Consider the following 24,256-nt stretch of genomic DNA (forward strand, 5'->3'; position numbering starts at 1 on the left):
ACACTGGATACTAGGAGAGTGAAGTAGTAGTACTACACTGGACACTACGAAAGTGAAGTAGTAGTACTACAATGGATACTAGGAGAGTGCAGTAGTAGTACTACACTGGATACTAGGAGAGTGCAATAGTAGTACTACACTGGATACTAGGAGAGTGCAGTAGTAGTACTACACTGGATACTAGGAGAGTGAAGTCGTAGTACTACACTGGATACTAGGAGAGTGCAGTAGTAGTACTACACTGGATACTAGGAGAGTGCAATAGTAGTACTACACTGGATACTAGGAGAGTGCAGTAGTAGTACTACACTGGATACTAGGAGAGGGCAGTAGTAGTACAACACTGGATACTAGGAGAGTGCAGTACTAGTACTACACTGGATACTAGGAGAGTGCAGTAGTAGTACTACACTGGATACTAGGAGAGTGCAGTAGTAATACTACAATGGATACTAGGAGAGTGCAGTAGTAGTACTACACTGGATACTAGGAGAGTGCAGTAGTAGTACTACACTGGATACTAGGAGAGTGAAGTAGTAGTACTACACTGGATACTAGGAGAGTGCAGTAGTAGTACAAAATGGATACTAGGAGAGTGCAGTAGTAGTACAAAATGGATACTAGGAGAGTGCAGTAGTAGTACTACACTGGATACTAGGAAAGTGAAGTAGTAGTACAAAATGGATACTAGGAGAGTGCAGTAGTAGTACTACACTGGATAGTAGGAGAGTGCAGTAGTATCTTAAAGGGTAAACGGAGGTGAGCGGTATATAGTTGAGCAACATTCAGGACGTGCAATATTGTGGACAGAAGACAAGACGTCTACTGCACGTGTACTTTCTACTACTGGACATGAAATATTGGTGTCAGTACTTTCTAGTACAAGTCTGTACTGGACATGAAATATTGGTGTCAAGTCCACGGAGAGGAATAGGACTCCTAGCCGGACAGAGAGATGTCATAGTCACTGGTGGACAGCAGGGGGCGCCCCACTTTGTGAACATTCTTAGCGTTTGTGATGCGAGCCGTCACGTCCACGGGCTTCTCGAAGTAGCTGACCAGCGCCTGCTCGGTGAGCACGGACGCCAGGAACTGCTCAAAGGTGATGGCCCAGTCTTTGTCCACGCCTCCGCCGCCGCCGCGCTCGTCCTGGCCCTCGCTCCTCACCAGCACCGTGTCGTCGGCGATGTCTTCGCACTGCAGCTTGTCGTCCAGGTCGTGCGAGCCGGCGCTGAGCACCGAGTACGACGACACCGACGTGTCGTCTTTGGCCTCGTCGTCGGAGATGAGCATGGCCGACGACGAGGCGCCGTTGTCTTTGGGAGACGAGTCCTCCAGCTTGATGTCCTGCATGGGCGGCGAGGGCTCGCGGACGTCCCCGCCTTTTCCCTCGTCCGCCGCGCCGGGAACAAAGGCGTCCGTCTGGCGCGCCTCGGTCGGTTGGGTTCGCTCCCGGTCCCTGCCGGCGCGGCAGAAGAGCTTGCCCACCTCGCCCATCTCCAGCAGCAGGCTGGTGACGGTGGCGGTGGCGTGGTACAGCTCCTGCTCCGCCACGTCCTCGCTGAACATGCTGTACAGGGTCTTGCACAGCTCGATGAACTGGCTCTGCGGGAGAACACAATCAACAACTGTCGAGTGTGCCCGCGCTCAAGTCCGCCCCGCGTGAGTCCGTGCACAGGACGCAGAATGGCTTCTCTCAAGTTATTCATTATGCATAACACATTTCATAGTAGAAATAAAACAAAATTAAAGCTGCAAGCAGCGATGGACGGGACCGACTTTGAGGGCTCATAAAATCCAAACCGGAGCAGTAATTAAAACTCTTTCATTAACTTTTAATCAGAAGGGTTCAATCTCTCTCCTGTGCTAATTTGAAGCAGACACGACAAACGCGCCCAGAGGAGATAATGTTTGAAAAAAGGGGACTGTTTTTACACAACTTTTGTTTTGAAGGGGGAATTGCAAACTTCTTGTTGATTTTTGCTGGGTGTTGTCAGTGTATGAAATCTAGGTCTGAGTGAGACCTACATAGAGGTTTTGGTTACATGTCTCTACGACAGGGGTGCTCACACTTTTTCTGCAGGCGAGCTACTTTTCAATTGATCAAGTCGTGGGGATCTACCTCATTCATATATATAATTTATATTTACTTATTTATGAAATATATGTTTTTGTTAACAAGTTAAAGGTGTTTAATGATAATGCAAGCATGTTTAACACATATAGTTAATATTGTTAATACATTAAAGGTGTTTAATGATAATACAAGTATGTTTAATACATATAGTTAATATTGTTAACAAGTAAAAGGTGTTTAAAGATAATGAAAGCATGTTTAACACATATAGTTAATATTGTTAAAAAATTAAAGGTGTTTAATGATAATACAAGCATGTTTAATACATATAGCTAATATTGTTAACAAGTGAAAGGTGTTTAATGATAATACAAGCATGTTTAACACAGTTAATATTGTTAAAAAATTAAAGGTGTTTAATGATAATACAAGAATGTTTAATACATATACCGGTAGTTAATATTGTTAACAAGTTAAAGGTGTTTAAAGATAATACAAGCATGTTTAACACATATAGTTAATATTGTTAACAAGTTAAAGGTGTTTAAAGATAATACAAGCATGTTTATTACATATAGTTAATATTGTTAATAAGTTAAAGGTGTTTAAAGATAATACAAGCATGTTTAACACATATAGATTCCTTTCTTTCATGAAGACAAGAATATAAGTTGGTGTATTACCTGATTCTGATGACTTGCATTGACTGGAATCAGACAGTAGTGCTAATAATGTCCGCATTTTCGAATGGAGGAGAAAAAAAGTCCTCCTTTCTGTCCAATACCACATGAAAGTGGTTGGTTTTTGGCAAGTTATTTGTCCAGCTTCCGTACTCCTTTGTATACACTTTACAAGAAATACATTGTCGGCAAACTCCGTAGCTTGCTAGCTTGTGCACGCCAGCTTTCTGACACTCTTATATTGTTAGCGCAACTGTGCAACTGTGCAGTCGGTCTTTGGAGTTTTTGACGACAGGTACGGCGCCAGAGTCTGTTGAAATAAAGTGTTTCTCGCCTTCCAGTCGGTAATTTTAATGAGCTGGCAGCAGCCAGCGTCATCTCAGAAGACCCTCGGGTGCCGTGAATGTCAATCGAGTGACGAAAGTGACGTCATAGTGAAGATTTATGATCGCTCATTTTTAGGACTATTTTTTTAATGCCTGGCTGGTGATCGACTGACACACCCTCCGAGATCGACCGGTAGCTCGCGATCGACGTAATGAGCACCCCTGCTCTACGACATTCCTACTGGGAGTTAGAGGCAGTTTTGTCTGTGTTATCTTCCTAGGGGGCGCTAGAGCGCAATTTTGAGTTTTGGGGTTTGGTTTTTTGATTAGATCGCAATTTTCGCCAGTCCTGATGTGTGTGTTCAATTTGGTGAGTTTTGAATCATGTTAAGGGGGTCAAATTACAGCTCAAAGAGGCGGCGGTATAATAATAATAAAACGCTAGAAATTCAATAGGGTCCTCTGTCCCAAAGGGACTCGGTCCCTAATAATCCAAAAGTCAAACCCTGGCACACCTCCATACCCACGTGTGTCATTTATTGTGGTTGTGTCTCGCAAGTTCTTAATGACAGCAGACACATTTCATGATAAAAAATAAAATAAGAAGTGAAACTAAACCACGCCATTTGATGCGATTGCTTGTTCCAAGTCCTTAGCAATAACCAGCATGTAGAGGGGGGCGTGGCCTACTGGCCTGCCGCGGAACGGGGTGTTGTCGAAGACGGCGACAGGTGCGTAGATGGCCCAGGTGGGCCTTGTTATCTAATCAATCAATCAATCAATCAATGTTTATTTATATAGCCCTAAATCACAAGTGTCTCAAAGGGCTGCACAAGCCACAATGACATCCGCGGTACAGAGCCCACATAGGGGCAGGGAAAACTCACCCCAGTGGGACGTAAATGTGAATGACTATGAGAAACCTTGGAGAGGACCGCATATGTGTATTTTTTCTAAAATGTAGTGGGTGTGGCTTTTATAACAGTGCGCTCTATAGTCGGGTAAAAATGGTATTGTTATTATAGGGCAGGAATGTTCCCTTAGTCGTTACAAAGGGCTAAGAAGCCGGGAAGTGAGTTCCTACCTGATTCAGCTTGGGAAGATCCTTAGTGTGCTCCGTCTTAGACTTGCTCTCCTGGTTCCACAGTTTCAGGTAGTGTCGGTAGTCGGGGTTGTTGAGTTTCTTCACTGGAAGACGAGAAAGTGAAAAAAACAAAATGAAAAAAATGACATTTTTCACGTGGTCCAACAAAGCAATGCATATATCTGCAGTGTCACACCACGATCAGCACAGTTGTGTTTTTCACGGCAAGAATGCGAAGAAATCAGCGTGACATTCGGGTATAAGAATTACAAGTGGTGCAAAAATAGTGTCCTTTTGTTTATGGTGCCCCTGTCTAAAAGCATGAATATGATGCTTTTTTTTTTTTTTTTTTTTTTTTTTTTTACGAGCAAACATAAGAAGAAACATTGTTGGGGTCGCCGCCCCTAATAGGGCGCACTCACGCCATCTAATCCACAAGGTTCACTGTGTGCTAGGTATTTAGTATAGATTCAGTACCCCCCTATCAGTGACGTGCAGTCACTAGAGGCAGGTGAGGCAGGGCATCACCTGCCATCATGGAAAGAAAAAAAATGTAAAAAGAAAAAAATATATATTAAATTGTTAAATGTATCCAGTGATTATACTATAAAGTTATTTTCCATTTAACTTCACCAGTTTTAGATTATTTTTATTCAAAATCGCTGAATTTTCACATTTGCCGTTCAAATACTGAGAAGAGACGGTGCGGTGAACAGCAGCCAGTCGAGGCACGTCACTCAGTGCCTCAACATGGACGGACTCGGCTAACTGCTGGCCTGCTGTGCAGTGAGACTGTATTGCTATATGAACTATATTATACATTTCCATAGTTTAGTTAGCTGAGGTATATAATGTACAGTGTATTTTGTCAACAACTGTATGTGTGTAAAGTATTTCTTGTGCTGAGCGATCATAAAACGGCTGCAAAAGACGCACTGGCTGAGGCTTGCCTCCTGCACCCCCGCCGTAGAATTCACGGCAACTCCATGACGGGAGTGTTATATCAACTAAAGCCCACATTTAAACTTTCCACGTGCAAGATTGAATCTATTTAAAAAAGTTATTTCATAAGAAGCCAAAAAGTGCAAAAACAATAATGTTCGTGTTGGAGGAGTTGTGAATGACTGCAGGGCCACAACATTAGGTACACCTGCATACTGCAGGTGTACCTAATTCACAACTCCTCCAACACATTATTGTTTTTGCACTTTTTGGCTTTTTATTAAATAACTTTTGTAACCTATTTTTATGGGCTTTCCTCTTTGTGATGTTAAGTTCCTGTTATGCGCTGTTATACAGTATATACCTTGAGCTCTTATTTTGAAGGCGCTAAGAGCGGAAGTGATGTCACGTTGTGGAGGTTTTTGAAAGAAGGTAAATAAAGTGGTCCTTGTGTAAACTGGAGCCTCCGTGTTTGTTATTTTGTAGTTTCATACAGTATAGGCGACATTTATAAACCCTCGGTTACACTTTTTTAAATAGATTCAATCTTGCACGTGGAAAGTTGAAGTGAGGGCTTTAGTTGATATAACACTCCCATCAGGGAGTTCATTAATCCAGCACAACAGCGGCGCATTTATAAGTAAAGGTAAGACCATAATAACGTTTTTTTAATTAAATGTGCTTTTTTGTGTGCTACAGTTTGTATGTGTAAAGTTAAAGTTAAGTTAAAGTACCAATGATTGTCACACACACACTAGGTGTAATGAAATTTGTCCTCTGCATTTGACCCATCCCTTGATCACCCCCTGGGAGGTGAGGGGAGCAGTGGGCAGGAGCGGCGCCGCGCTCGGGAATCATTTTTGGTGATTTAACCCCCAATTCCAACCCTTGATGCTGAGTGCCAAGCAGGGAAGAATGCTGGTATGAGCTTTTAAACATAACCAGTTAACTGCTGCCAATCAAATGGTGAATAAGATGCTCTTTAGGGTTCATATGTTTGTAAATCTGACTGTGATGAAGTCAGTGCCTCACCAGTCATCAACCTCACCGCACGTCACTGGTCTTTAGTATAGATTCAGTACCCCCCTATGCAACTGGCTGCTCACAGACAGACCCCAGTCTGTGAGAGTGGGCTCCAGTTTTGATCTCGGAAGTCTGGTCACTTATAGCATATAAGAATATTCTATTACTGTTAAGCAAACTATGAGTAATAACACACGCCAAAACATGTGTCCTTTATCACAGCTACACGTATGACAAACAAGCGCGTGAAAATCAGTGGTATTCAGTGAGGTAAGATGAATTAAATGCGCTGACAGTTCATTGCTCCTGCCAAATGAACTGTACTGAGTGGAGCGGATCACCACTCCAAGATGGCGGCCCCGCGTCTCGTCAGCGCCAGTAGGCAGTAGCGCTCCATGCTGCGTCTACTTATAAGATGTCTATGAGTGGGTCCATGACAATGACTTTTGTTTTGTTTGATCAGCCATTTTTTCTGCCGTGTGACAGACACCGTTTGGAAACAATTAGAGATGTCCGATAATATCGGCCGATAAATGCTTTAAAATGTAATATCGGAAATTATCGGTATCGTTTTTTTCATTAAAGCAACATAAAAAACACAAGATACACTTACAATTAGTGCACCAACCCAAAAAACCTCCCTCCCCCATTTATACTCATTCACACTCATTCGCACAAAAGGGTTGTTTCTTTCTGTTATTAATATTCTGGTTCCTACATTATATATCAATATATATCAATACAGTCTGCAAGGGATACAGTCCGTAAGCACACATGATTGTGCATGCTGCTGGTCCACTAATAGTACTAAACTTTAACAGTTAATTTTACTCATTTTCATTAATTGCTAGTTTCTATGTACCGTATTTTTCGGACTATAAGTCGCATTTTTTTTCATAGTTTGGCCGGGGGTGCGACTTATACTCAGGAGCGACTTATGTGTGAAATGATTAACACATTACCGTACAATGTCAAATAACATTATTTATCTCATTCACGTAAGAGACTAGACGTATAAGATTTCATGGGATTTAGCGATTAGGAGCGACAGATTGTTTGGTAAACGTATAGCATGTTCTATATGTTATAGTTATTTGAATGACTCTTACCATAATATCAATCAATCAATGTTTATTTATATAGCCCTAAATCACAAGTGTCTCAAAGGGCTGCGCAAGCCACAACGACATCCTTGGTACAGAGCCCACATAAGGGCAAGGAAAAACTCACCCCAGTGGGACGTCGATGTGAATGACTATGAGAAACTTTGGAGACCGAATGCAATGGATGTCGAGTGGGTCTGACATAATATTGTGAGAGTAACCATAATATGTTAAGTTAACATACCAGTGTGACTTATATATGTGTTTTTTCCTTCTTTATTATGCATTTTCGGCCGGTGCGACTTATACTCCGGAGCGACTTATACTCCGAAAAATACAGTAACTGTTTTTATATTGTTTTACTTTCTTTTTTAATCAAGAAAATGTTTTTAATTTATTTATCTTATTTTATTTTATTAATTTTTTTAAAAAAAAGGACCTTATCTTCACCATACCTGGTTGTCCAAATTAGGCATAATAATGTGTTAATTCCACAACTGCATATATCGGTATCGGTTGATATCGGTACTTAAGAGTTGGACAATATCGGAATATGGGATATCGGCAAAAAAGCCATTATCGGACATCCCTAGAAACAATTAAGGTAAATAAATATTTACAAAATCTTCTGAACCGGTATTTATCTGCGCCTTATGGTCCGGTGCGACTAATACATGTAAAAAGGATTATTTCTTCTCAAATTTGGTGCACTCTATAGACCGTAAAATCGGGTAATACGATCACTCCTCCCCCCGGTTGTTAACCATAACTGCCACTGCAAGAATAAACAAAAAGACTCAAAGTACTCCACTAAGTCAGGAGAGTAATATAGTGTCGTACAACGAGGCGACGGTCCAAAGTGTGAAAGCGACTACTTTCCAATCCATGTTGCTTTACCTTTTTCCGTTTTGAAAGTAACCCTGACAAAGCCGTCATCCTTCTCACTTCGGTTCTTTGTGTCCTGGCCTGAGGAGAGAGGAAATAGTGGAGGTTTAGCCTGGACTCTCTACGTGAGGTCAATAAGTGAATGGACAGACGGTTGTGTGATGTGGCAAACACTGATTGTGTAATCAACAGAATATCACAGTGGAACCTCGGAAGTCAAACAAGATCCGTTCTGTGATTCTGGTTTACTTCCAAATTCTGAATGTATCCCTTTGGAAATAGAACTAATGGGTTTTAGGGTCATAAAGTTCTTATTAACTGTACAGGAAATGTTTTAAAATAACATTTGAATGCAAAGAAGTTAACTACTGTCCAATACAGTCAAATAAAAGTAAAAGTATAACTACTTATCCTTTCAACACATGATATTAATTCATATTGTAAAACAGCCAGACCCGTCTCCTGTGTCGCAGTCGGTTCCATTTCCTGTTCTATGGTTATCATTGCATTTTCAGTCTGTTGCCAATACTCAGGGCAGGGGTGTCAAACTCATTTTCATTGAGGGCCACATCACAGTAATGGCTGCTTTCAGAAGGCCGCTTTTTTATATTAATTTACATTATGCATGCGCGTAATAGATAGGTCTTTATTGTCATTGCACAAGTACAATGAAACTATGTATTCAGCACAAACCCGTTCAAGATTAGACAAACAAACAGTGTACAGGGTTACAGAACAGGAACTGATGGGTCGCCACAAGGCGCCCCGTAAAAGATGGGGGAAAAGGTAAAACGCTGTGGAAGGATGAGTAAAAAAATACAATCTAGACTGGGCTCCTAAGGGGGCCCCGTCTGGAGTGGGAAAAAAACCTCCATAGCAAAGCACACATACATATTACAACGTACATCTCGAGATATCTAGCAACAGAGGGAAGGGAGTGCGGGGTCATGATGGTAGGCCGCAGCTCTCGGTGCTGACCATCCTTTCATCACCCCTATGGGATTTGCGTCGAGGGCGTTGGGTTTGGGGGGGAGGGGTTTGTGTGTAAGCCTACAGTGTGTCTCTGTTCCGCGGCCTTGATCTTGTGCAGCCGATAAGTCCAAAGTCAACAACAACAGGTGTGTGTACATGAGAGACAAGAAGGGAGTTTGTTGTGTCTAATAACCTGTGATTCATCGAAATGCATTTGATTATTAAATTTTTTTAATGTATAACTTGCTTTAAAATCATAAATAAAGGTGACAAGCAGATATTTAACTATTGGTTTTTATCTCACAAAAATAGTTTTGCAAGACAGCATATAATAATATAATTGGCATGATCAGATAGTATTAAAGTTTAAAATGCATATTTTTTTTCTGTCAAAACTTAAAAAACGAATGCATTTAGTAAAAAAAAAAAAAGTATTTTATTGAAACCCATTTTTTCCAGGCTTTCGCGGGCCACATAAAATAATGTGGCGGGCCATAGCTGGCCCTCGGGCCTTGAGTTTGACACTTATGACTTAGGGTTTCCCCTTAATGTAATTGAATGTGACGGGCCACCACGGCATTTTTTATTACTTTTTTTTACTTGAAAACACAATAAAGTAATATAATATATTGTAGCCCGCAGAATAAATTACACAACGCCCGATGCTATTTTTACCTTTTATTACCAATCTTATGATAACAAATGGCACAATTCCAACAGGTTTTACCTCCAGTGTACACACTTTCGTCTCTGTGAGTCCACGCTTCCCCACCGGACACTGGGAGTGTAACGGTACGTGTATTTGTATTGAACCGTTTCGGTACGGGGGTTTCGGTTCGGTTCGGAGGTGTACCGAACGAGTTTCCAAACGAACATATTAAGTAGCCGCCTCCGCTTCCTTCTGCCTCTGTCTCTGTCAGTCCTCTACACAGCACCCAGCATTGTCCCACCCACACAACCATCTGATTGGTTACAAACAGAGCGGTAACAGCCAATCAGCAGTGCATATTCAGAGCGCATGTAGTCAGTACTTAACGTTTAGCAGGTAAGCATCAGGCAGCGGACTCTCCCCAAATGATAATAAACACCTCCCAGTCAACTACTAGTAACATCACTATGAGCCCGTTGACCTTCTAGAAATATAAAAGGCAGCTCAGCTCGCTTGTAGTCCTGGCTTGAGGTGAAGGCTAATTCGCTTTTAGCGTAACGTTAGCTAATTTTGCGGTGTGTGTGTTACGGACAGCAAAGCCCTGTCTGTCTGTTATTTCACTTTACCTTTTTCTGTGTTGATTGAGCTGTGTTGAAGCAGCAAAAAAGGACATTATGTTAAATGAAGAGTTTCTGTCTCTGATAGTTGATATAATAATGTAAGTGCATCATTAAGCCTACATGAACTCCATGGTGTTCAGGGATGAATAGTCTCTCCTATTGCTTTTGTACTATTTTTTCCAGCAATAGTTACATTAATCATTAGTAATGTAGCAGCCTAGTTTTGAATGGCAGTGTCCCTGCTATCACATGTTGATAAAAATATAACATTTACATAATAAAAATCAACTACAGGCTTCCCAAATGCTGTAATAAATTAAGCATGATGAGTTGACTTGAAACTGTTTAATGTTGCACTTTTTATATGTAGAAGAAAAGTTTTGTCATTTTATTTAATCTGAGCAACAACTTGAGGCAGTTTAATGTTGATTAACGTGGGCAGAATTATTATAGTGTTCCCAATGTTAAAAGGATAAAGCCATCGTTTACAAATTTGGTAAATAAATAACCAAAAAATTTACATTTTGTTGTTTTCTTACTGTACCGAAAATGAACCGAACCGTGACCTCTAAACCGAGGTACGTACCGAACCGAACCGAAATTTTTGTGTACCGTTACACCCCCACCGGGCACACAACGTCACTTCCTCATTCTCCGCCAATCACCTTTCAGGCACGGACGGTGTGTTTGCAAACATGGGAAAAACTAACTTCAAATCCAAACATTACCACCAGCAGGTCGTTACAGTTTATTATTTTAATTCACTAAAATTCACTATGTGTGGTTTTCTTTTTAGCAAAAATCCATCTTTTAAAAATATGTTTTAAGGCCATCTACATGCAACGACAAGGGGCTTTTCTCATTTGTAACTTAATTTGAAAAAGTTTCATTATACTTGTTATACCAAATACCGTATTTTTCGGAGTATAAGGCGCACCGGAGTATAAGTCGCACCGGCTGAAAATGCATAATTAAGGAAAAAAACATATAAGTCGCACTGGAGTATAAGTCTCATTTTTGGGGAAAATTTATTTGATAAAAGCCAACACCAAGAATAGACATTTGAAAGGCAATTTAAAATAAATAAAAAATAGTGAACAACAGGCTGAATAAGTGTACGTTATATGAGGCATAAATAACCAACTGGTATGTTAACGTAACATATTATGGTAAGAGTCATTCAAATAACTATAACATATAGAACATGCTATACGTTTACCAAACAATCTGTCACTCCTAATCGCTAAATCCCATGAAATCTTATACGTCTAGTCTCTTACGTGAATGAGATAAATAATATTATTTGATATTTTACACTAATGTGTTCATCATTTCACACATAAGTCGCTCCTGAGTATAAGTCCCTGGCCAAACTTTGAAAAAAACTGCGACTTATAGTCCGAAAAATACGGTAATACAACGCAAGAATCCGTTTGAATGGAGAATCGTGTTGAATCGAGAGTCAATTGTCACTTTAGGGATTCGGTTTCAGATCTTCTTTTTAAAGCGATTTAAATTTGTGTAAAAAATATAGAATAAAAAAGAACCCACATTTCATAGACAGGGAGACCCCTGCTTTAAAGAAATATCCAAAAATATATGATGTGGTGAGCCGGGACAACTGTGATGAGAAACAAATCCTTCCTATGTATTGTTGTAATAATAATAAATCCAAGTCATAAGGATATGTCATGATAAATAAACTATAGAAACATGGCTAATCCGCTCTGACCGTGAACATTTGTCACAAAGAGCACTAATCGGACTGATGCTATCATAAACATGCTGACTTCCTGTTTGATTCCTCTCTAAGAATGCATACAATGAGATTAGTTACGATGCCAGTTCTTACCTATTGATGTTTCCGGGGTGATGTCTTCAAAGAAGTACTGCGTGGCCTCGAAGGCGGAGTCAGGCTCCTCCTGTTCACTCGTCATCTCTGACAGAAAACCGTATCATTTCAGAGAACCCGCATCACAATCACAAATATTTCCTGTCGTTCAGGAGAAGACGTGTGGCGTGGGCCGACACTCACCAGGTAGAACGTGCGTCTTGTAGAGGAGCTTCAGCTTCTCTGTGAGGTCCCCGTGACATAGAACACCTGCAACACACCAACAAACTGCGTTAGTTTGGCGCCATCGTGGACTCGGCACAAAACTGGTTGACCTGACGCATACACAACAGAGCATCAAAAAACTGGGCGCAGTACTTGGAGGCAACCAGCGGAGGCGCTGTAGATTCTGTCTCAACTAGTTTACTGTCTAAATCAGGTAATTCAGAATGTTTATCATGGTTCTTCTTCTTTGTACTTTGTAAACAGTTTGAAGAGTTTCTTGAAGTGGATCATATTAGTACATTGATTGCTTTGCTTAATCCATTCCATCATTTAAATCCACATTCTGATGTACTAAAGGTCTTAAGTGTTGTACGTGCGTACAAATGTTTTAAAGTAAGTTTTTCTCTAAGATTATATTTCTCCTCTTTTGTTGAGAAGAGTTGTTGTATATTCTTGGGTGGCCCAGTTAACTGCTTTATTTATGCTGCTTTGCAAGACCCGTGTCACATGACGTCCAACTTGACACCTCATTGGCTGGTTCTGAGACAGGATCGATTGCTTCAATCTTAATTTGCCGGAAGTGGGACAAGTGGTAGAAAATGGATGGATGTAGTATTGCTTTTTCAAGTGGCAAATTTTTCGACACTCGATTTTTCAGCACTGAATTTTTTTACACTGAATTTTAAAAAACATTTTTTTTAATTAAATTGTCAGCATAATAAAACATTTTTTACCTTTAAAAACATTCCGTTCCAAAAATTCAAACGCAAAAACTTCAGTTACTAGGGGTGTAACGGTACACAAAAATTTCAGTTCGGTACGTACCTCGGTTTGGAGGTCACGGTTCGGTTCATTTTCGGTACAGTAAGAAAACAACAAAATATACATTTTTTGGTTAATTATTTACCAAATTTGTAAACAATGGCTTTATCCTTTTAACATTGGGAACACTATAATAATTCTGCCCACGTTAATCAACATTAAACTGCCTCAAGTTGTTCAGATTAAATAAAATGACACACATTTTCTTCTACATATAAAAAGTGCAACATTAAACAGTTTCAAGTCAACTCATCATGCTTAATTTATTACAGCATTTGGGAAGCCTGTAGTTGATTTTTATTATGTAAATGTTATATTTTTATCAACATGTGATAGCAGGGACCCTGCCATTCAAAACTAGGCTGCTGCATTTCTAATGATTAATGTAACTATAGCTGAAAAAATGGTACAATAGCAATAGGAGAGACTATTCATCCCTGAACACCATGGAGTTCATGTAGGCTTAATGATGCACTCACATTATTATATCAACTATCAGAGACAGAAACTCTTCATTTAACATAATGTCCTTTTTTGCTGCTTCAACACAGCTCAATCAACACAGAAAAAGGTAAAGTGAAATAACAGACAGACAGGGCTTTGCTGTCCGTAACACACACACACACACACACACACACACACACCGCAAAATGAGCTAACGTTACGCTAAAAGCGAATTAGCCTTCACCTCAAGCCAGGACTGCGAGCAAGCGGAGCTGCCTTTTATATTTCCAGAAGGTCAACGGGCTCATAGTGATGTTACGAGTACTTGACTGGGAGGTGTTTATTATCATTTAGGGAGAGTCCGCTGCCTGATGCTTACCTGCTAAACGCTAAGCACTGACTACATGCGCTCTGAATACACACTGCTGATTGGCTGTTACCGCTCTGAATACGCACTGCTGATTGGCTGTTACCGCTCTGTGTGTAACCAATCAGATGGTTGTGTGGGTGGGACAATGCTGGGTGCTGTGTAGAGTACTGACAAAGACAGAGGCAGAAGGAAGTGCTATCTATCTATTTATCTATCTATAAACTTAATATGTTCGTGTGGAAACTCGTTCGGTACACCTCCAAACCGAACCGAAACCCCCCGTACCGAAACGGTTCAATACAGTGTCAGAAAAAGCACAAATGAACCGACGTATAGACCTCGACGAATGGGGCCATTTTGCGCCTAATGTACTTTTACTCATTGACCTTTTGTTTTGCATTTTGAGTTGTTTGACAGAAACAAGATTCAGACCATCCGCACTGTTCAGATGACCTAACACGGGGGTCAGCAACATGCGGCTCTTTAGCACCACCCTAGTGGCTCCCTGGAGCTTTTTCAAAAATGGAAAAAGATGGGGGTAAAATATAATTGTGGTTTTAATCATGTTTCTGTTGGAGGACAAACATGACACAAACCTTCCTAATTGTTAGCAAGTTCACTGTTTAACATGTTTGTGTTTATGCTTCACTGATGAGAGTATTTGGCCAGCGCCGTTTTGTTCTACTAATTTTGGCGGTCCTTGAACTCACCGTACCGTATTTTTCGGAGTATAAATCGCACCGGCCGAAAATGCATAATAAAGAAGGAAAAAAACATATATAAGTCGCACTGGAGTATAAGTCGCATTTTTGGGGGAAATTTATTTGATAAAAGCCTACACCAAGAATTTACATTTGAAAGGCAATTTAAAATAAATAAAGAATAGTGAACAACAGGCTGAATAAGTGTACGTTATATGAGGCATAAATAACCAGTGTTGGGTTAGTTACTGAAAACCAGTAACTAGTTACAGTTACTAGTTACTTTATTTCAAAAGTAACTCAGTTACTAACTCAGTTACTTAAACCAAAAAGTAATTATTTAGTTACTTATATATATATATATTTTTTTAATTTTAAGGCCCCATTTAATGCCCTTTTAGCCTTCATTTTAGTACTGTTATTGCACTGGAGAATAATACAATCTGTTGATCAACTTGACATGCATTTGCATCACTGAACTCTGCTAAGCAATGTGCTCTACATACAACACACAAAGACAAAGATATGTTTTAAAGGGCCAATTTGTTTCAGACCAGAACAAATTGACAAAACTATTTTAAATAGCTGCAACTTAACATACATAAGTAACAAACAGCATAATAACAACATAGCTGTAAAACAAGAAAGACACACACTACATACATAAAGCCTAACCAGGCGTTTTTCTCTCTCAAGGAATTCTGAAATAAAATCATGTCTGAAGCCCAGAACACTCTACACATTTCCCCACTTAGTTTAGAGAAAAGGAAATATTAGCCTGGCCCACTAGTATCCCTCTTTATGTTTGTGAACTTTATAGTCTAAACATTTAGAGTGATGTGATAATCAAACACTCTAAAAGTCTAAAATGAAAGAGTATATAAGAGAATTGACAGTATGTGTGTACCTTCAGTGTGCAGTGCCTCATTAAAATCCAGCCGCTGTTGGAGGTGGAGGTGTGTCTCTTTACTAGCTTCGTCGAAGCATGTTGTTTTTGTCGCTGTTTCAGCATATTTGAAACTTACATTCAACTAAAATGTTCTTTTCTTTCTGGTCGATAAAAGAAACGTACTGAAAATACCTCCATTTTAAGAAACTCGGCTTCGGGGTTCGCCATGACGTCTTGATAATAGACACAGACACGCCCCCTCCCACACACACACGCACACACACACGTACACACAGACAGCGCGCGGCGCGCCTCTTTTTTGTCGCCTCTTCAGCAGCGCTGCAACACTCAGATCTTCTCAGTTTCTAGCCGATACTACATAAAAAATAACGCAAAATAACGCAGTAACGCATCATGTAGTAACGGTAACTGAGTTACTATATATAAAAAATAACGCGTTAGATTACTAGTTACCGCCGATAGTAACGGCGTTACAGTAACGCGTTACAAAGTAACGCGTTAGTCCCAACACTGTAAATAACCAACTGGTATGTTAACGTAACATATTATGGTAAGAGTCATTCAAATAACTATAACATATAGAACATGCTATACGTTTACCTAACAATCTGTCACTCCTAATCGCTAAATCCCATGAAATCTTATACGTCTAGTCTCTTACGTGAATGAGATAAATAATATTATTTGATATTTTACGCTAATGTGTTAATCATTTCACACATAAGTCGCTCCTGAGTATAAGTCGCACCCCCGGCCAAACTATGAAAAAAACTGCGATTTATAGTCCGAAAAATACAGTAGCTTGTTTACATGTACAATTTTCTCCGACGCTGCCACAGAAAGACGTGTTTTATGCCACTCCTTTGTCTCATTTTGGCCACCAAACATTTTATGCTGTGCGTGAATGCACAAAGGTGAGCTTTGTTGATGTTATTGACTTGCGTGGAGTGCTAATAATCCATGCTAACATGCTATTTAGGCTAGCTGTATGTACATATTGTATCATTATGCCTCGTTTGTAGATATATTTGAGTTAATTTAATTTCCTTTACTTAAGTCCTCTGTGTATTTGATTTATATTTGCATGTCTCATGACACATTGTCTGTATGTAATATTGGCTGCATTTCTGATAGTTGTTTGTGTGTCATGTTGTTACAGACCACAGCAAACGTTACCCAGCTTGCAAAGATTGTAATAAATCCATCAGAAGAAGACAGTCTGTCCTTTCCTTTAACTTGGGCACACACATCTATACCTTTGACAGTTTTAAGCCAATAATTTCCAGGAGTTATCTCACCCTCCGAGACACTTACTTAATGTGTTGCTTTCATTTAGGGATGTCCTGATCCGATATTTGGATCGGATCGGCTGCCGATATTTGCCAAAAATTGCGTATCGGCAAGGCATGGGAAAATGCCGATCCAGATCCAGTTTAAAAAAAAACTCCGGTCCGTGTTTTCCAACGCACCGATTTAAATAATACATTCCACTTTTCTGCTGCTCCGTAATTTCTGTTCCGCATTTTCCAGCACACCTTCAACACATCCACAGGTCTGTGGATTCTCACGCAGTTGCTTTTAGCTGCTGGCATTACACGACAGGCTCTTCTCACTCTTTCCTGTGTCTCCCTCTCACAGACAGCAAGCGCACCTTCTTACACACGTCACATACTGTCACGTCATACGTCACATACTGTCACGTCATACGTCACATACGTATACGTCCTCCCCGAGCAGAGAGATAGCAGCATGGCTAACGTTAGCTGTGATGCTAGCGCAGCCGTGCGAGCAACGCTCCCTCTAAGGTGCTCGCCTGTGCAATTGTGCACTGTTTAAGCGTCCTCTGCGCATAGCAAATCCATGCCACGCACAAAATCTAATAAAAAAATAAGCGCATAACAATTTTCGACACACGGACACGACAGAGAAAACAGTTTTCGTCATCATTGTTCAAATATTGTGACATCTGTCGAGACGCTTATCTCCATTCGGTGCCACACGTCCACACCATCAAAATGCCGAGGCAAAAATTTCCACATCAACACCGTATGAAAAAATTAGTGATTTTTTTAGTTGTGATTTCCTTCTCTGCATGAAAGTTTAAAAGTAGCATATATTAATGCAGTATGAAGAAGAATGTTTTAATGTAGACATGCAAGCCTTGAAAGAAAATTTTGAAAATCAAGACTACATTTCCTGCAAATGGGTGCATTTCTACCCTGTATTTTAACTTTAGATTTATTCTCATATCAAACTCTTTTGGCTGTCTTTTTGACACTTACATCTGGCGCCCCCCTCCACACCCTGGATTATAAATAATGTAAATAATTCAATGTGATTATCTTGTGTGATGACTGTATTATGATGATAGTATATATCTGATAGTATATATCTGTATCATGAATCAATTTAAGTGGACCCCGACTTAAACAAGTTGAAAAACTTATTGGGGTGTTACCATTTAGTGGTCAATTGTACGGAATATGTACTTCACTGTGCAACCTACTAATAAAAGTCTCAATCAATCAATCAAAACACATAGAATCATCATACTGCTGTGATTATATGCATCAAGTGTTCATTCAAGGCTAAGGCAAAATATCGAGATATATATCGTGTATCGCAATATGGCCTTAAAATATCGCAATATTAAAAAAAGGCCATATCGCCCAGCCCTAGTTCAATGATGCCATTTCTGTTTGTCATGTATAATTTTGTCTATTTTGTGTTTATCCTTGAATAAACAGGTCAGTTTCTTGTTACCAACCATTGTGTATTATTCAAACTCCCCTAATTCAGCTGGCTAGTTGTTACCAAGAGTACTAAAACCCTTTTCAACATGATTCTGACAACTAAGTAGGCTAAATAACTTTAAACTTTAATACATGCTCGGATAGGCCAGTATCGGTCAGTATCGGTATCGGATCGGAAATGCAAAAACAATATCGGTATCGGATCGGAAGTGCAAAAACCTGGATCGGGACATCCCTACTTTCATTATAACACTTACATAAGGCTTTTATCTTTTTGCGGCTCCAGATAGATTTGTTTTTTGTATTTTTGGTCCAATATGGCTCTTTCAACATGTTGGGTTGCCGACCCCTGACCTAACAGCAATAGGGGAGTTCAAAAGTCGCCCCGTAATCAGTGCACCTACCGAGGCCGTTGATGAACTCCCGGAAATTAATGAAGGCGTCCCCGTTCTGATCCAGCAGGCGAAAGAAGCGCGCGGCCAAGGGGTCCGAGTGGGCGCCGTTGGCCCAGGGAAAGAGGAGGTTGAAGAGGCCCTTGAACTGCTCCACGTCGATGCGGTACTGCTCCAGGTAGGGCAGGCTGGGGTCGTGGCGCTCGGTGGGGTTGCTGCTGCCTCCCCAGTAGCAGCTGGTCAGGTGCTCGGCCTCAGGGATGACAGGCGGAGATTAGATGAGAAATGTTTCCATGACAGAAAACTAAGGAGCAGAAAGTCACCTTAAAGAGGACATAAAGTTCCTCTAACTCGTCCATGCTGAAGGCAGTCTCTGTCACAACACTTCTGACCTGGGGAAATAATTGCATGAACCGAGGATGCAGAACAATGTTAAGCGTGAACGAAAGTGAACGAAAGGCGGTATAATTTACAACTACAGCGGCGTCTTGACATTTATCCCCGCTCCCTTCTGATTGGACACGCAACTCACCACGTTGCGCTTTGTTGTATCTTCGATGGTTTGGATGACCCTCAGCCTCTGTTTGAAACGCATCTGCTCGATCACGTCGGCGCGGATGGAGCCGAATTTCTGAGGGCCAAACAAACATCAATGGAGGCGTCGCATCTTGATGGCAAAATACATGGCTGACCTAATGAAATCCATAGGGATTTAGTTCGGAAAGGTTTCAAACAATGGCATACTTGCCAACCTTGAGACCGCCGATTTCGGGAGGTGGGAGGTGGGGGCGTGGTTGGGGTGGGGCGGGGCACGGTTGGGGGCGTGGTTAAGAGGGGCGGAGTATATTGACAGCTAGAATTCACCAAGTCAAGTATTTCATACATATATATATATATATATATATATATACATATATATATATATCCTGAAAATATGCAAACAAAACTGTGTTTCACTATAACGCTGAATTAGTGGGAGCCCTGGGCTTCTTTCTTTGCAATGAAATGCTGATGGAAATCATGAAATTGATTTACGTGGACCCCGACTTAAACAAGTTGAAAAACCTATTGGGGTGTTACCATTTAGTGGTCAATTGTACGGAATATGTACTGTACTGTGCAATCTACTAATAAAAGTTTCAATCAATCAATCAATCAGCCTTTGGCTACAATCTGTCACATTTATATTTGATATGTACCCCGCCTTCCGCCCGAATGCAGCTGAGATAGGCTCCAGCACCCCCCGCAACCCCAAAAGGGACAAGCGGTAGAAAATGTCTAGTGCACAGGTGTCAAACTCGAGGCCCGCGGGCCAGATCTGCCCCTCCACGTCCTTTTATATGACCCGCAAAAGCTTGGAAATAATATGTAAATAAAAAAACCTTATATTTTCTTTCTCTACTTTCTTATTTTCTTACTAAAGGTATTAGGGTTTTTTTTTTCCTAGTTTGACAGGGGGAAAAATAGTGTCCAATATTGCAACAAATATTATAGTATCTAACTTTTATGGTCAAAATCCAAATAAATACTTAAATATCTGCTTAACTTATGGTTTCGAAGCAAGTTATCCATCAAATTGTACACTATAAAAATGACCAATAGATTTTACTGTAAAATTTAGGGAATTTTTTTTTTTTTTTTTTACAGCATATATAAGTTGAAAAAAAAAAAAAAAAAAAGACCAATGTTTGTTTTTCTACAGTAAAATTCTGTCGACTGAGCTGTCAGTTTTTTTGTTTTTGTTTAAATCCACGGTTGATGATTTTATGGTACCACATTTTATTTGGGTAAAAAACTGGCAACTGAGTTGCCAAAATAAAATTAAACAGCGGTACTGTATTTCTATTTGCAGTAATATGTTGTAAAAATAATAATAATAAAATAACACCATACATTTTACAGTAAAAGTCTGGCAACTAAGCTGCCAGTTTTTTTCTGTAAAAAACAGTGGTCAAATCCACAGATTTTGTTTTACTCTTTACGTTAAAATTTTTTTAAATATTTAAATTCATAGGCAAATTCATTAATTATTTACTGTTACAAGCAGCCCTCTAATGGCAGCCATGACTGTGGTGTGACCCTCAATGAAAACAAGTTTGTCACCCCTGGTCTAGTGGGACAGGCCGAAGTTAAGTCGGAGAAAATGCAGTCCTTTATAAATTATTTAATGTTTCTCTCCGGCCCGATTGCAAATGCTGCACGGACCGGTCCCCGGACCGGTGGTTGGGGACCCCCGCTTTAGAGGACTATGCAAAAGTGAGCGGATTAAGGATGGTGTAAGTTTATGAAACAAAAACCTGGTCTAGCAAATACCTCGTAAGAGCTGCGGACCAGTTTGAAGATGTCCACCTCTGGATGCGGTTCTCCATTGTCCGTCAGCAAGGAGTGCAGATGTTGGATGGGGGGCAAGGTGCTGTCCTTATTGGTCACGTTGTCCAGGTACCTAGAAGAAGAAAATGTCTCCTCTTAGGTTTAGGAGTGGCCAACGACTAGAACACAGGTGTCTGGCCCGCCGCCTCATTTAATATGGCCCTTGAAGGCCTGGAAAAAATATGCGTCAATAAGGTACCATACCTTTGTTTACTAAATGTATTTGTTCTTTCCGTTTGGACAGGAAAAAAATGTACGCACTGCATGAAATTGCACACTTTTTCAACTTTAATATGAACCAATATTGCAACAAATACTGTATCATCGTACTTTCCAAACAATTTTTGGGGTTTAAGTAAAAACAAATGCTGTGGATATCTCCTTGAACTATTTTAAAGCAAGTTAACCATCCACTGTAGGTTTTAGGGGTTAACGTTATGGTTGTTTTTACAGCATATTAACTTTAAATAAAAAAATAAAAACATTTTATTACAGTAAATTTCTGTCAACTGAGCGTTTTTTTTCTCAAGGTAAAATCTGCGCTTGTTGTTTTTACCGTGTGTTACTGTAAACGGAAAAAGGGTCGCACATTTTTTGACGGTTAACACTGCAAAAACTGAAATCTAAGTAAGATTAAATACCTCAATCTTATTTTCTGTCTGATAAGATAATTCTTCTCACTAAGCAGATTTTATGTTAGAGTGTTTTACTTGTTTTAAGGGTTTTGGTCCTAAATGATCTCAGTAAGATATTACAGCTTGTTGCTGAGATTTGATGAGCTATATTGAGTAAAACATGCTTGAAACTAGAATATCAACTGTTGCAAAGCTGTGTCATCAACACTCACAAGTATAAAACTACTTTTTTAAAGTAATCATTTCTTATTTCAAGCATGAAAAAAAAAATCATGATTTTGACGCAATTGTGTCTCATAATTAAAACAGATGACAGCCAAATGGACTTTGCTGTTTTATTTTCAATGAAACAATAGAAAATATGTACTCATATAGTAGTACAGTTGGCACAGTACAGTAAACTGACAGTAAACATTTAACATGTAACATTTCTAACAATTTTGAACAGAAAAGGTTCATGCACATTCAGATAAATTCTTCAAAATTACAATTAAAAAAATTTTGGCCACGGGCCGGGCTGTATATATGCGCACTAATTGACTGAAAGAGCACGCACTTGGCGCGATGATATTATCAATGGAAAAATGCATCTTTAGACCATATGATTTGCCTGAGCAGCTAGGAGACCCCGAGAGTAACAAGCGGTTGCCTTGTTGCCTTTCCATTAAGAACAATAAATTAGTTTTTAGTATAAGTTTGCTGGTTTTCAAGAAATGTAATGCCGAGCGCATATCATTATGTCAAGATAATGGCAATAGCATTTACTTCATTTAAGAATATTTTTCAACATATTGAGCAAAAAGGTCTCTTTTTTTTTCTACCAAGAAAAGTGCACTTATTAGTGAGAATATACTTATTTTAAGGTATTTTTGGGTTCATTGAGGTTAGCTAATTTTACTTGTTTTGGAAAGTCTTGACAAGCCAAATGTTCTTGTTCTATTGGCAGATAATTTTGCTTAGTTCAAATAAAAAAAAACTCATTTTTGTATTTTTTTTCCTTGTTTTTGAACACTGACTTTTTGCAGTGTGAGTTGCGAGTCTTTACTGTAATATATACAGATTTTCTTTTTACAATGTGCATATAAAAAATATATATATAATATTCAAATGTATAGGCAAATTCATTTATTATTCGCTGTGACAAGCGGCTCTCTAAGGACAGCCCTAACTGCAATGTGGCCCTTGACGAAAACCAGTGTGACACCCCTGGACTAGAAGGTCCCGTTCCTCGTTCTTTACCTGCCCAGCACGGTCATGGCCTCGCCGTCGTCCTTGCATCCGAGCAGCTGGTGGATGTTGGCGTGCAGCACGGAGAGCGCCAGCTGAAAGATCACCTTGATGCCGTCGTAGAAGAAGCAGTCCACCACCACCACGGCGCTCTCAAACGGCATGACCGACAGGAAGAGGGTGAGGAACCAGGAGAGCGAGATGGTGGAGATGACGCCCAGGTCCTGCATGCAGTCGTACAGCTGGGGCACGTACTCGCGAGCCAGCTCCTCGAACACGCCTTGATCCACCAGAGCTCCTGGCATGGATGGAAGATCACAATGGGACCTCCAGGTAAATAACCTTCTTTCTATTCTTATAATGTCCTCCTCTGTATACAAGGAACATTTTGAGTTCTAAACAGCAGCAGTTATGATACTGTAATGACCCACAAGCACAAGGTTGTCTATCCTATCCTATTAAATGATGTGCCCTTGAGCAACATACTGCAGTAGATCATGTGATTTCTCTCAGCCAATCAGGGAAGACCGGTAATCATAATAGTAAAAGTGCCACAATAAAATAGACATTTACAATATTTGCAGTGCCAAAACAACAATATATATATATATATATATATATTTATTTTTTTTTAATTTCAAGTTATTACAGTAAAAAAAAACATGTCTCACAACCCTTTAACAGAGGGAATTGTGTTTCTTTTTAAAAACATTTTGAAGTAATATATTTGACCAACATATCACCATTAATAATAGAAATACCTTAAAGAAATACAAGTTAATACAGTAAAACACAATATGCAGGACTACAATTCTGGAAATGCGGAGTAATTTTGTTTCTTTTTAAAAAAGATTTTGAAGTAATATATTTTACCAACATATCACCATTAATAATAATAATACAACAAAATAATAATAGAAATACCTTAAAGAAATACAAGTTAATACAGTAAAACACAATATACAGGACTACAATTCTGGAAATGCGGAGTCATTTTGTTTCTTTTTAAAAAACATTTTGAAGTAATATGTTTTACTAACATATCACCATTAATAATAATAATAATAATAATAATAAAACCAAATAATATTAGCAATACCTTAAAAAAAATTACAAGTTACTACAGTAAAACACAATATACAGGACTACAATTCTGGAAATGCGGAGTAATTTTGTTCCTTTTTAAAAAAGATTTGGAAGTAATATATTTTTAAC

At 39.6% G+C, this 24,256-nt stretch overlaps 1 protein-coding gene across 2 annotated transcripts in view; it reads right to left on the minus strand.

Moving 5' to 3' along the window:
• Positions 1-629: 629 nt before the first annotated feature.
• Positions 630-24,256, minus strand: part of tbc1d9 (TBC1 domain family, member 9 (with GRAM domain)) — a 100,071-nt gene continuing 76,444 nt past the window's right edge. Inside the window, exons 12-21 of one of the 2 annotated variants that reach the window (XM_061922912.2) lie at positions 23,054-23,339; positions 21,123-21,252; positions 19,342-19,440; positions 19,133-19,201; positions 18,822-19,062; positions 12,397-12,462; positions 12,214-12,300; positions 8,133-8,201; positions 4,168-4,271; positions 632-1,605 (exon numbers count right to left, since the gene is read on the minus strand). In XM_061922912.2, the coding sequence (XP_061778896.1) occupies positions 940-1,605; positions 4,168-4,271; positions 8,133-8,201; positions 12,214-12,300; positions 12,397-12,462; positions 18,822-19,062; positions 19,133-19,201; positions 19,342-19,440; positions 21,123-21,252; positions 23,054-23,339 (1,817 nt within the window). In that variant the 3' untranslated portion in view covers positions 632-939. Of the gene's footprint in view, positions 1,606-4,167; positions 4,272-8,132; positions 8,202-12,213; positions 12,301-12,396; positions 12,463-18,821; positions 19,063-19,132; positions 19,202-19,341; positions 19,441-21,122; positions 21,253-23,053; positions 23,340-24,256 lie in introns of both variants that reach the window. The other variant, XM_061922913.2, reaches the window with a different exon arrangement.

Source organism: Nerophis lumbriciformis, linkage group LG27 (genome assembly GCF_033978685.3).
Source record: "Nerophis lumbriciformis linkage group LG27, RoL_Nlum_v2.1, whole genome shotgun sequence".
NCBI lineage: Eukaryota > Metazoa > Chordata > Actinopteri > Syngnathiformes > Syngnathidae > Nerophis > Nerophis lumbriciformis.